At 49.8% G+C, this 13,782-nt stretch overlaps 1 protein-coding gene across 1 annotated transcript in view; it reads right to left on the bottom strand.

Annotated features, from left to right (window-relative positions):
- The window catches only part of CUX2 (cut like homeobox 2), a 278,643-nt gene that overhangs the window by 19,342 nt on the left and 245,519 nt on the right, over window positions 1-13,782 (bottom strand). Inside the window, exons 7-12 of the mRNA XM_055549878.1 lie at window positions 12,915-12,991; window positions 11,971-12,037; window positions 10,172-10,220; window positions 6,396-6,500; window positions 843-1,034; window positions 684-742 (exon numbers count right to left, since the gene is read on the bottom strand). Coding sequence (XP_055405853.1) covers window positions 684-742; window positions 843-1,034; window positions 6,396-6,500; window positions 10,172-10,220; window positions 11,971-12,037; window positions 12,915-12,991 — 549 coding nt within the window. The remainder of the gene's footprint in view (window positions 1-683; window positions 743-842; window positions 1,035-6,395; window positions 6,501-10,171; window positions 10,221-11,970; window positions 12,038-12,914; window positions 12,992-13,782) is intronic.

The following is a 13,782-nucleotide window of genomic DNA, read 5'->3' as shown; positions in this document are numbered from 1 at the left end:
AGTGTGTGAGGCCAGCCGGGTCCTCAGGCCAGGGGGAGGCCTTGTGAGAGGTATACCACCTGCTCCTCTTCCCGAAGAGCACCCACCCCACCCCTGGGTCTCACACAACATGGGACTCAGTGGACAACAGGCCCGAAGCAGCGGCTTGTGAAATGGTCTGCTCCCCTTGGAGAGGTGCAGCTTGAGCTGGTCTGATTAAGGAATCACCCCCTGCCCCACAGTGGCTCAGCTGGTAAAGAATCCGCCTGCAATGCAGGAGAACAGGGTTCTATCCCTGGGTCGGGAAGATCCCCTGGAGAAGGAGATGGCAACCCACTCCAGTATTCTTGCTTGGAGAATCCCATGGACAGAGGAGCCTGGTGGGCTATATAGTCCATGGGGTTTCGAAGAGTTGGACACAACTGTGCGACTAATTTCCACTTTCACTCCTCCCCCTGCTTCACCCCCACCCTGCCCTGCAACAGCACCAACAAGGCTGTTTCCCCACGGGCAGCTCTTGATGACAAAGCACTGGGCATGATAGCCAGGGTGCCAGTGGACAGGAGACAGGGTACCACAAAGCGGGATCTGGTGGGAGGGAGGAAGGTGATGAGCTTTGCTGAGGGCCCCTGGCAATCTTCCCAGGCAGCCTCCTGCCAGGGAAGAGGGCCTGGCGGTGTGAGGGGCTCCACCTGACACAATACCTCAGCTCTGTTTTAATTTCTTCATAGTCAGACTGTGCCTGGAGCTTCTCTTCTAGCTTCTAGAAGAACAAACACAGATGGGGGAGGCTGGTCCACGTCCTTCTTCTGGGGGATGCCCACCCCATCTCCCATCTGCCCGCCTCCTCCTGCGAGACCTACCTCGATGGCCTCGGACTTGGCGGTGAGCTGCCGCTCCAGGTCCGCAATCTGGTGGGCGGAGGTCTCCTCCAGCTCCTGCAGGGAGCTCTGGAGATGCTGCACATCCTTCAGCAGCCGCAGGATCTCCCGGTCCTTGGAGGCCAGGGCAGCCTCCAGCCGAGGGCCCGAGCACAGCGCGAAGTTCACCTTATCCTGGGCACAAAGAGGGGCTTGGAGGGGCCAGGAGGGGTGGGGCAGGGGGCTGCAGGACTGCTGTGCTCCCCTAGAGTGATTCAGTCCCCCCCACCCCAAATCAGGCCCTTCCCACTTCTGAGCCTTTGCTCAGCTGGTCCCACGTGCCTGTATGTCTGTCCCTCTCTTCTTGAAATGAAATTAGGAGGAAGAAGGACTGCTCAGAGGAAGTGCTTTGGAGGAAGGTATGTCTAAGCAGCAATGAAGTTCAAGAACAAGTTAGTGATCTGGAAGACTGCTTGGCAGCATCTACTAAACACCTATTAAGGTGCTGCATTCAGTATGTCAGCAAATCTGGAAGACCCAGCCATGGCCACAGGACTGGAGAAGGTCAGTCCTCATCCCAATTCCCAAGAAGGGTAGCACTAAAGAATGTGCTAACCACTGGACAACTGCACTCATCTCCCATGCTAGTAAGGTCATGCTTAAAATCTTGCATGCTAGGATTCAGCATTATGCGAACCAAGAACTTCCAGATGTCCAAGCTGGGTTTCGAAAAGGAAGAGGAACCAGAGATCAAATTGCCAACATGCGCTGGATCACAGAGAAAGCTAGGGAGTTCCAGAGAAACATCCAACTCTGTTTCATCAACTATGCCAAAGCCGTTGACTGTGTGGCTCATAATAAAATGTGGAACGCTCTTAAAGAGATGGGAATACCAGATTACCTTATCTGTCTCCTGAGAAACCTGTATGCGGGTCAAGAAGCAACAGTTAGAACCCTGTATGGAAAAACTGATTGGTTCAAGATCAAGAAAGGAGTACGACAGGGCTGTCTGCTGTCACCCTGTTTGTTTAATCTATATGCTGAGCAGATCATGAGAAATGTCGGGCTGGATGAGTTAGAAGCTGGAATCCAGAGAGATGGGAGAAACATCAACAACCTCATATATGCAGATGATACCACTCTAATGACAGAAAGCAAAGAGGAACTAAGCCCCTTGTTGAGGGTGAAGGAAGAGAGAGAAATAGCTGGCTTAAAACTGAATATTAAAAAGACTAAGATCATGGCATCTGGTCCCATTACTTCATGGCAAATAGAAGGGGAAAGGGTGCAAATAGTGACCGATTTCCTTTTCTTGGGCTCTAAAATCACTGCGGATGGTGACTGCAGCCATGCAATCAGAAGACGTTCGCTTCTTGGCAGGAAAGCTATGACAAGCCTAGATAGTGCGTTGAAAAGCAGAGACATCACTCCGCCGACAAAGGTCCGTATAGTGAAGGCTGCGGTCCTCCCAGTGGGCACGTACAGTTGTGACAGCTGGATCGTAAGAAAGGCAGAGCGCTGAAGAATTGATGCCTTCGAACTGTGGCGCTGGAGAAGACTCCAGAGAGCTCCCTGGACTGCAAGGAGATCAAGCCAGTCAATCTTAAGGGAAAGCGACCCTGAATACTCGTTGGAAGGACTGATGCTGAAGCTGAAACTCCAGTAGTTTGGTCATCTGAAGCAAACAGCTGACTCATTGAAAAAATTCCTGATGCTGGGAAAGATTGAGGACAGAAGGAGAAGAGGACATCAGAGGATGAGATAGCTGGATAGCATCACTGAAGCAATGGACATGAACTTGGGCAAACTTTGGGAGACGGTGAGGGACAGGGAGGCCTGGCGTGGTGCAGCACAAGGGGTTGCAAAGAGTCAGACACGACTGGGCACCTGAACAACAAATCTACTAAAGGTGAACATATGGTGCCCTAAATCTCGGTGCTCTCAGTCACTGGAATATATGCAGGAGAAACGCAGGGACTTGTGCACGAAGACAGAGGACACGCATGTTCACAGCAGCCTTCTCTGACACAGCACCAAACCAGAAACCCCCAGAACATGGATGGACAGGCTGTGGAACACTCAGACAATGGAACACTCGACAGCAACAGAAATGAATAATCTATTGTAACACAGCATGGATAACTCTCCCAGCTATAACATAGACCCAAAGAAGCCAGACACCGAAGTGTGTGTGTGATTCTATTAAGATCAGTTATCAACACCTATCATTTAAAAGTGGACATTTTAATTTCTAAATACACAGAGCTTTTAAAAAAATCTTTGATATTAATTTCTCATTTTGATACCCATTTCTCATTTAAATGCTTTCTTCTCTGCCATCACCCTCTGTGTTTTTTCAGTCTTTTAACTTTACTGAGGCTTTCAATGGCTAAGTCAAAGATCTCTCTTGGTAAATGTCACATTGCACTTGAAAATATGAGGGTTATTTTCAAATACCTTTTGATATTGATTTCTAACATAATGCCACAGTGATAAGAGAACAGACTCTGTATGATTTCAATACCTTTAGATGATGGAATTTTTGCACTTTATGTCCCTGGATATTTTCCTGTGTCTCTTGGTTTATAGTCTATAGGAACTTGAATAGAATTTGTATCCTGCTGTTGTGTGAAAACTGTATAAATCTTGAGTATGTTGTATTGGTTCACAGTGCTTTTCAGGTCTACTGTATGCTTCCACTTTCTGCTTTCATTCTATCAATATTTGAGAGTTTGATATTGAAACTCTAACTAAAAATCTTAATTTATCTACTTAAAAAAAACTGTAATATATATGTGGAGCTATCTGTAACTTTGTTCTGTATTTTCCAAGTCTCCTGTTAATGTTATCATACTTTCATAATTTAAAAATTAAACAAGAAAGAAGATTTCCTAAGAAAAAAAATATCAGGTTTCAAAACAGGCAAAACTCATGTGCGCTGTTAGAAGTCTGGAGAGGGGCTCCCCCGGGGGAGTGGCACCTGGATGGGGGCACAAGGGAGGCTTCCAGGTGCCGAAATGTTTTACTTGTTGATCTGGATGCTGGTTAAGGGGTGTGTTCACTTTGAAAAATTCCAAATGCTGTACACTTATGCACATTTTCCCTTGTGGATGTTATACTTCAATAAAACATTTGTTAAAAAGGAATAAAAAACAGAAGTAGTCACTTGGATGAGGAATTGGTAGTGATAGGGTGTTCCTGGCCGCAGAACAGCACAGAAAAAGGTTTGGGTTTCTAAATCAGGCCCAGGTCCCACCCCAGCGGGGGACGTTCCCATCCCAGGGGAACCACAGGATTAGACCTGAGACCTTGCACCCACGAGTCACATTAGGGTGGTTCCTTCCTCACCCTAATTTGCCACCAGGCCCCATGGCCTCTTTAGGTTTTAGGAAATGGCCCTGGATGAAGATAAAGAGGTTTCTGTTTGAGAGGACCTGAAGTCAGGCTGTCCTTGAGCTCAGTTACAAACGAATCTAAGCAGCATTACAAAGGGGGAAAAAAAACAACAACCGACCACTACCAACCCCAGCTATTCTTCCATGGAGATAAATGCCAATTAAAACAGGAAGCGGATGCCATTAACACATTAAATTAATTAGCATCGAGCGCCACTGTTGTGCTCAGAAAAGCTCACCCCCCCAAACCAGCAAAGTTTCCTGTGGTTGATTAGCACAGGCATTTGCTGGGTTCCACGGGGGTTAATTAAGAACCACTGGCAAATTCTCTCTGAGGCATCCTCATGAGCTCTCTCGCACTCTCAGTCTCTCTGGACTTCACTCTCTGGGTCGTGCAGACATCAAGCATGCTGATAACATACACACAGTCTCCTGGGACACGGGGACAGATGGACACCCCTATGGACACAGCACACACTGACACATGTACCGGCGGGGGTACTTGTGTGGACAAGCACACACACACAGAGATACACAGGAGACACATCATCATCACACATAGAGACATGTATGTGCTCAGACGCCACATGCTCTCACGGGCAAAAACACCCTGGACATGCCCCAAACACACTACTAATAATAACATCACATTGAATGTTTACTGAGCATAGATTATAAACCAAACACCAGGTAATCCTCTCAATAACCCCATAAAGCAGATCTTATTTGTACAGATGAGGAAACTAGGCCCCGTTAGATTAAGGATACAGTTATTTGCCCAGAGGTCACACACACACATACACAGTAACACACGTTCAGAGAGACGCATTCAAATACTTAAATAGAAATATACAGACACACAGGTCTGTGTATCAGGGTGTCAGGTGAAATGAAAATTCTGTGGCCTCTTCAGGTTCATGGATGGAGACGGCAAATCACCCCGAAGCAGACCTGTTATTATGGTAGCAATCGTGAATTGCATGAGCTGGACCATAAAGAAGGCTGAACGCTGAAGAATTGATGCTTTTGAAATGTGGTGCTGGAGAAGACTCTCGAAAGTTCCTTGGACTGCAAGGAGATCAAACCAGTCAATCCTAAAGGAAATCAACCCTGAATACTCATTGGAAGGATTGATGCTGAAGCTCCAATAGTTTGGCCACTTGATGTGAAGAGCCAACTCATTGGAAAAGTCCCTGATGCTGGGAAGGATTGAGGGAGGAGGAGAAGGGGGCCACAGAGGATGAGATGGTTGGATGGCATCACCGATTCTGTGGACATGAACCTGGGCAAACTCTGGGAGATGGTGAGGCACAGGGAAGTCAGGTGTGCTGCAGACCATGGGTCACAAAGAATCAGACACAATTTGGTGATTCAACAACATCAACAACATGAATCTTATTCCTTGATAAGCAGGAATCTGGAAAGAAGGAGGACCAATTTACATAAGGAAGTCAGGCTTTCTGGGAGAGGAACAATGAAGACTCTTATATGACAGAAGGGTAGGTGGGGGTGGTGTTGATTAAAATCCCTTGGCAGGAAATGTCCCCAGGACCTTAAAGGGGCACCAACTTAAGAGGAATGAGAAAGATGCCCTAACTGGCTTAACACAGGAATCTCAGGGTTGATGACAATAGACTGATTCTTTGTAACATGTGGCTGGTTGTAACTTGTCAGAATCACCCTGATATGAGTGTCCACCTCAGATCTTGGTATGTGGCCCTACACATCCACCAAGCCGGTCGAGACCAGGGGGTCAACACCGACACCTGGTGGCAGCCATCAAAACTGCACGGCTGCTCTACTGATCAACCTACCCTGCTCCAGCTGGGCCTCTGGCATACGAATGATCCTCTCTGACCTGACTAAACTCCAAAGTATATGGACTCAAGCTATACGAAGCTTGAGCTTGAAAAAAAGAGCTGTGGCTGTGTTTGACCCTCAGCAGGCGAAGCAAATCATAGCATTGATAATTATACTTAACTACACACTGACTTTGGTAATAAAGATGTTATGCCCACTGTATGCACAGAGGCCCAGACACATTCATGTGCACAATTTCATGAAGATGCACACAGTCCACCCACAAAATGTCACCCACATATTCCAATCCACAAACACGGCCTTTCCCAACTTCTCCCTCTGGCTCTGCCACCATCCTTACCCCACTGGGTCCCTGAGGAGAGCAGCAGGCCAGGCGGATGGAGCTGTTGACAGAGGCGAGTTGTTCCCGAAGACTTTCCACCTCCCGCTGGGCAGCCTCGGCTCGCTGGGGAGGAAATTGGGGCAGGTGTGGTTAAGAGGTGAGGGGGCCACACTGGATCCCACCCTGGCCCTCCACTGTTCCCCTGCACCGTCTCAGACAGCTGGGAAGGCAGGTCTGAGGACCTGGGGTCCTCTTTCTGAGTCCTGGGCCCCTGAGTTGGCTCTGGGTTCCCCTGGTGTGTTTGGGACTCCAGGTGGAGCTAGAACGTTCCCACTCCACTAGGGCAGGAAGGGAGGTGCTGTCTTGATGAGTCTGGCAAGTTTTTGCATGTTCCCAGGCCACTTCTGTCTACCAAGTAAACTTCAGGCTTGGCTAGTCAAAAGGCCACAGCTTGTCCCCAGCTCCTGTGCCATATGTTGTCTGCAGAGGTTGGCTCCAAAGCCCACAAGCTGTTGCAGGTCCCTGGGCAAGTTACTTCCCCTCTCTGGGTCTCAGTTTTCCTTCTGTGAAATGGAGGCCATGAAATACAACTACTGCGGAGGAGCACTGAAATTCATCTAAAACTCAGTATGCCACAGCTGACTAAACTGAATCTTAACTTTTCAAAAATTTATAAGAAAAAAGCCTGGAAGGAAGCTTTCAAATGTTAACAATGTGGACTTGTGGCCTGGAAAGACATCTGTACTTTGTCTCTTTCTGGTTGTGTGACCTTGGGTGAGAAATTTCATATCCTTGGCCTCAGTTTCCCTGTCTGCAAAATGGGGATGATAAGAGCAACTTCCTCATAAGTCTGTTCTGCAAGTAAGTGATGTGGTAAAATATGATTCATTAGGTATCCCACCCTGATGCCTGACACATACAAATATGTCAGTAACTGGATTCCTTTACTAACAACAACAGGGTGGATGGGATCTTGAAGTGCTATTAAAATGAAAAGAGCTACAGCTGTGTTTGGACCCCCAGCTGGTGACGCAGGTCAAGTGATTAAGTTTAACTTATACACTGATGGCAGCAATCAGTATGCTGTGCCCACTATATGTGCACAGAGACTCACACACATTTATGCACATGTTTTGTTGATTTATCTTTAAAATGATTTGTTTATTTATGGTATCCTGCCTTGTTTCAAAAATAGTTCTAGTTAGGAGTCAGCTTTGTTTGGGGAAAGGATTTGGATGTGTGTGGGATCGTAGAGAAAACATTTTTATGTTTCCACACAGTTAGGGCTTTCTGAGTAAATGGGACTGAGACCCGAGATCTGGGCTAAAAGACAAGCCTTGTAAATATCAATACATGACTGATCAGCTAGTGAGAACTCCAAAGATTCACCTCCTTGGAGATGCCTGTTGACATTTCAAGGGGGCACGAGACGCAGACCATGAAGACATCCTCTGGGTTGTAAAGATGACTAGTCTTATCTTCCCCTGGAGAGAAGTATTTACATTCCCAAGGCTAGAAACCCAGGATACTCGCCCTTCTGTTCATCAGGATACTTGAGAGCAGATTTCTCTCCCTTTCTCAGAAGGTCCCTCTCCTATACAACCACCCAGATTCATATTTAGGGGGGGGTTCCTTGCCTACAGCACAAACCCCAGTACATGCAGGATATCTGGGTCTCGACTCATCACCCCAGGGGAACAGCTGGGGAAAACTGGCATGGTTTTTACCATGCAAGTAATAATGACCTGCTCCAGAATCCTCTTGCTCACATTTAAGATAGTATTAATAAATACAGATATTAAAGACTAACACGGTAACATGTCCTTTTTTCTCAATACTCTATAATGCGCAGGTTTTGTTTTATACTCAGAAAAAAGAAACATTATCAAAAATGCTTCCTATTCAGACTACTCTAAGATCTCTCTTCTTAAGCCTGTTTGGCAGAAATCCAAAAGTTGGATGCCACATGGTGCTGGTGAGGCTATGAGAACACAGGCTCTCTCATCTTGCTGAAGGGGGTGTAAACTGGTTAACCCATGGAAGGCAGTCTGGCCACATCTGCCAAATTATAAGCACCCGGCTCTTTCACCCAACAGTTCCACTTCTAGGAACCTGCCCTGTGTAGCGGCTTGGGTATGTATGAAATGATATCTGTACAAGGTTATTCCCTGCAGTATTAAGGATGATGGTTAAAGTACTGGAAATACCACCAAAAGGGTATGAGTTAGATCAGAAGTTGGCAAAATGCAGCCTGCTGCCTGTTTATGTAAATAAAGTTTTATTGGAACACAGCCACGCCCATTCCCTTCCACATTGTCTATGCTGTCACTCTACCACAGCAAAGTTTTGAATAGTTTTGACAGTGACTTGCAAGGCTGAAATATACTCTCAGGTCTTTTACAGAAAGTTTGCCTTCCCCTGGGTTAGTTGATGACGCGTCCGTGTAGTATAACATGACACAGCTGTCCAACTGGAGGAACTGCCTTATACTCGGATCCGAAACAAGCTCTAAGATACGTACACAGAAAAAGCAAGGTTCAGAAGGGTGCACTTAGTAACTGTTGTTTCTGTTTAAAAAGGGGTAAAAGCAGATATTCATGGGCTTGTGAATGCCTCTCTGGGAGGAGACCCCAGACATGGTAACGGAGGCTGCTGAAGAGAGGGGGTCTGGGGGCGAGTTCAGGGAGGGGAGATGGAGTTTCCGGACTATGCCCTCATGGAGCTTTTTCAGTTTTGAACTAAGTAAATGGATTACCTACTTAAAAAATCAATCTAAAAAATGTTATTCTTGCCCAACTTTCCTCTAGGAGGGAGCACCCCGTCCTTGGGCCCCCACAGCCCTGCATCTGGACCTTTGCCTCTGCTGTGCCCTCTTCCATTCCTCGGGAGGGCAGCGCCTGGGCTTTAGAACCCAGCTCAAAGTGCCCCTTCTAGGAGGCCTCCCTCCACCACCCCCAGGGAGATGACCGCCTGCCCTGTCACACTGCTGACCCCTCCTGGCCACGGCCCTGGCTGCTTGAGTCGCAGGGCACTGAGGAAGAGGTGTGGTGGGCCTGTGGGACTCCAGACTGAACCCTCATGGCCAGATCCTACCTCCTTTCAAAGTCCCGCCCAACCCAGCCCCCCAGATGGCAACGCATCTGAAGCCAGAGGGAGGTCGGATGTGGGAACCCCATTTATAAATGCGAAAACTGAGACTCAGAGACGCTGAAGGACTTCCAGGGATTCGGGCTGGGATGAGGATGTGGGAGCCCCAGGGAAGGTTGGGGCCCACGCAGCCCCAGGCTTGTCCCTTGTCACTGCCCCTGGCTCTGCGGAACACGGCTCCTCACTTAGTCCGGCTGGGAGAGACCCGTGTCCCAGCTTAGCCTGGGGACGGGCTTGGACTCCTGGTCCCTGCTCTCCCTTTCTTCCACGGGGAAAGGCGCTCGTTGTGCTCTGCAGGCTGCTTCTTGGCCTTTGCCAGGGCCATCCTGTGCCTGGAATCCATCCCTCTGCAGGCTCCAGTTACTCATCAGGTCTCAGTTCAATGACCCTTTCTCTGGGATGTCTTCACCTGTCTGGGTCAGGTGCCCCTTCCTCAACCACTGCTGCCTGCATCACCCTATTTCTGAGCGTTCTGTCTGTCTGGGAACTCAGGGGCCGGGTGCCCCTGACATCTCCTAGCCCCAGCGCTCAGCACGGGATGTGGTTCAGTGAATACTGACTGAGCTCAGCTCCCTCCGCTCCGCCCAGCCTGGGATTCCCCCCACCCTGGGTCGGTGAGCCCCGGCAAACGGCAAACGTCTCCTCACCTGATTAGCTTTCTCCAGGTTGGTCATGATCAGGCCGACTTCATCTGCCCTGAGACAGAAAGATGAGGCCCTGAGGAAGCGATTCTGGCAGGTGCCAGGGCCCCTGCCCTTCCTGAAACTCCCCAACCCCTGCCAACCCAAGGGTCTTGCGATGGAGGCTGTGAAGAGGCTGCCTTCCATCCTTCCTACTGAAGAGGTCAGGCTGCGGGGAAATGAAAATGGGGCCTTAGCACTGGGCCCCTTCCAGGCAGCCTGACCCCTCATCCCCCACCGGGGGTCCACCCTCTGATGCCGTCACCGAATTACACCTCCAGCCTTTGGTTCTGTTGAGGCCTTCCTCAAGAGGACAGGGCTTGAGCTTTATTTCTGTTTATTTAAGACTTTTTTTTGATGTGGACCGTTTTTAAAGTCTTTGTTGAATTTGTTACAACGCTGCTTCTGTTTTATATTGTTTTTTGACGGTGGGCCATGTGGAATATAAGCTCCCTGACCAGGGATTGAACCCACAACCCTGCACTGAGAGGTGAAGTCTTAACCGATGGACCACCAGGGAAGTCCCCAGGTCCTGAGCTGTAAACCCAGCTGCACTGTTCTCCTAGGAGGCCTCCCTCAACTCCCCTCATTTATTTTGCTGCCTCCCCACACCTCTGGGTTGGCAGGGCCTAGAGGATCAGGGGAGAAGGCAATGGCACCCCACTCCAGTACTCTTGCCTGGAAAATCCCATGGATGGAGGGGCCTGGTGGGCTGCAGTCCATGGGGTCGCTAGGAGTCGAACATGACTGAGCAACTTCACTTTCACTTTTCACTTTCATGCATTGGAGAAGGAAATGGCAACCCACTCCAGTCTTCTTGCCTGGAGAATCCCAGAGACAGGGGAGCCTGATGGGCTGCCGTCTATGGGGTCGCACAGAGTCGGACACGACTGAAGCGACTTAGCAGCAGCAGCAGAGGATCAGGACAGGCCTTATCCACCTCGGCTGCCCCTCTGTCTAGTGTGGGGTAGGGGGTGGTCTGCGGGGAACATGTGGTGACTAAAAGTCACACTCGTGATTCATGCATGTTCTGCTTCAAGGCCTTTTTTTGCACAAGCTTTCCCACTGCCCAGAGTACCTTGCCCAGCTTTCTTCATGTGGCCATCACCTTCTTGTTTTTGAGGTCTCGCTCTGAAGGTCATCTCCTTAGAGAAGTCCTCCCTGACTACCCTGGATAGCAGGACCCACCTCTCCCTGTCATTCTCTCTTGCTGCTCTCCCAGTTTTTCCCTTCATCGCATTTACTATGTGCCCCCAACAGTGTCAGGCAAACAGTAAGTGCTCAGCAGTGTCTGCACGTGAAAGAATTTATTCCTGTACATCAGCTAGTATCTGTCTCTTCTCCTTGACTGAGGACAGGGCCATGTTCTGATGTTTCCTCCAGGGACCCAGCATGGCAGTGGGTAAACAGTAGGTGCTAAATATTTGTGTTTGAGGATTAAGTGATATCTAGTACAGAATAACTGAAGATGACGCTTGGCCCTGGGGGTTGGATTGTGAAGTTGGGGAGTGGGGACAGCGCCGGGAGGATGGGACAAGAAGCCTCTGAGCAGTCGAGCGGGCTGAGCTGGCAACCCACAGTGTCCTTTATAGTGTGTGGTGCGTGGATGGCACCACGAACGGCTGGGGAACAGCTGTGTGCGAGTGTGGAACACAGGGTGTGAAATGAGCGCCTCAGGCAGAATCAGAGGGAGGAGAGTCAGAAAGAGGAGGCAGGTCTGGGAGGGTCAGAGGGAGGAGGCGCACCTCAGCGAGGCGCTCACTTACTTGGATGCTGCCTCCTCGTCGTATTTCCGCCGCAGCTCCAGCAGCTCTGTCTGCGTGGCCTTTAACGCTGAGAAAAATTAGAGCGCCAGGGTGAGGTCCTCCGTCCCCAGGGAGGTGGAACTCTCTCCCCTTCTGTAGAGCCCAGAAGGCAGAATGAGGCTTGGGGTAGTGAGCAAAGATTTTCCTCTGGGAACTGGCGACAGCAGTTAGTGAGTTTCCTGCTCCTAGAAGGGCTTCAAGCTGGTGGGAGGGCTGTGGAGTGGCCAGGGAAGGGAGGGCAGATGACATCATTCTCTGGGAGTCCATGAAGCTCAGGGGACCCAGGTAAGTGGAGGGGGTGGCTGGTCCCAGAACCCGGGGTATGAGCCCCTAACACGTTGAGGTCACTCCAGGACCTAGGTGGGGCCATCCTTCCATGAGCTCACCCACCCTGAGGTCCTGCCTGGAAGTGAGGGGGACAAGGATGAACAACAAAGTCAATAGGTACATGCATGATAAATAAGGATTTCTCACAGAATTCCAGATTTCTGATTTCTTGAGGAGAGCGGAAGGGACTGGCTGTACTGGGCAGTGCCTGGCTGAGACTCAGCAGGGGCCACCTCTTTAGATGAGGCCTGGGTTCTCCAGTTTGACCCAGACCCCTCCCCTCCTCCCTACTGTACTCTCTGATCCAGCTGGCTTGGGTGCTTGTCCAGCCCCAGTGGGCACTGCATTTGCCGCCCCTGATTTAATTCTGTCTTAAACCCTCTCTCCATAGTAGTATGACCCCTGGAATTGGAGCTCCAGTCCCCATGGGGTCATGCAGGTCTTTCCTCTCCCTTCCCAAACGCCTTTCTTGCCCTCTGAGTCTTCTTAGTCTCATTGCCCCCTCCTCTTCCCACTGGACCTCCTGGACTGACTGGCCGGGGTGATGTGAGGGCAGGGGACACGTGCCAGATACATACCTGAATGTAGGACCTTGATCTTCTCCTCGGCTTCCCCCAGTCTGGCTGCCAAAGTGATCTGTACTTCTTGAAGGCCCCTGTGAAAACACCTGGCGTGTGGACCAGCCCCTCCTGGCTTCCTATACCCTCACCCACTCCCTGTAATCTGCACCTGGGTCTTTTTAATGAGTCCTGAGACATGACACGCAGGCACCTGGCTGCCCTGCTCTTTTGCTGACAGTGTGGCCTCCATTAGAGCTGATGCCCAGTTAAGCTTCCAGTGACCCTGCCTCTCTGGCCCTCAATTTCCTCATCTATAAAATGGGGTTTGTTGCAGTGAGAAGCCCAAGTACCACCGTGAAGAGTAGCCCACACTCGCTGCAAGCAGAGAAAGCCAGTGCAAAGCAACAAACATCCAACATGGCCAAAAGTAAATAAATAATAAAAATGGGGTTGTGATGGAGTCTGCCTCCGTGGGTACTATGAGGCACGTTCAGCGTGGTGCCCAGCCCCCAGAGTTCCCCCAATACCACTGTTTACTATTATTGTCCCCTGGAGAGGCAATTTTTTCCCTGTCTGTGGCAGGAGTTTGGGAAGCCCTGCCAGCCCACGGTGGCCTAACTCAGGTGTGAGGCAAGCATCTCAGCAGAGAAAGAGGACTTCTCACTACCTTGGGGGAAGGATTATGTGAAGCCTGAGCTTTACCTTATTCTGGCTCAGTGAGTCCAGGGAAGGAGCCTTGTTTACGCTGATCTTATCCTGCCCTCTCCCCTCCTTGCCATTCAAACACATCAGGCACGTTCCTGCCTCAGGACGTTTGCACTGACTGTTCCTTGCCCCATATGCCTGCAAGACTCCCTCAACTCCTTAGGGCTTTGCTCACTCTATT

This window comes from Bubalus kerabau, chromosome 16 (genome assembly GCF_029407905.1).
Source record: "Bubalus kerabau isolate K-KA32 ecotype Philippines breed swamp buffalo chromosome 16, PCC_UOA_SB_1v2, whole genome shotgun sequence".
In the NCBI taxonomy this organism is placed as follows: domain Eukaryota; kingdom Metazoa; phylum Chordata; class Mammalia; order Artiodactyla; family Bovidae; genus Bubalus; species Bubalus kerabau.
This window is presented reverse-complemented; position numbering and strand designations above follow the sequence as displayed.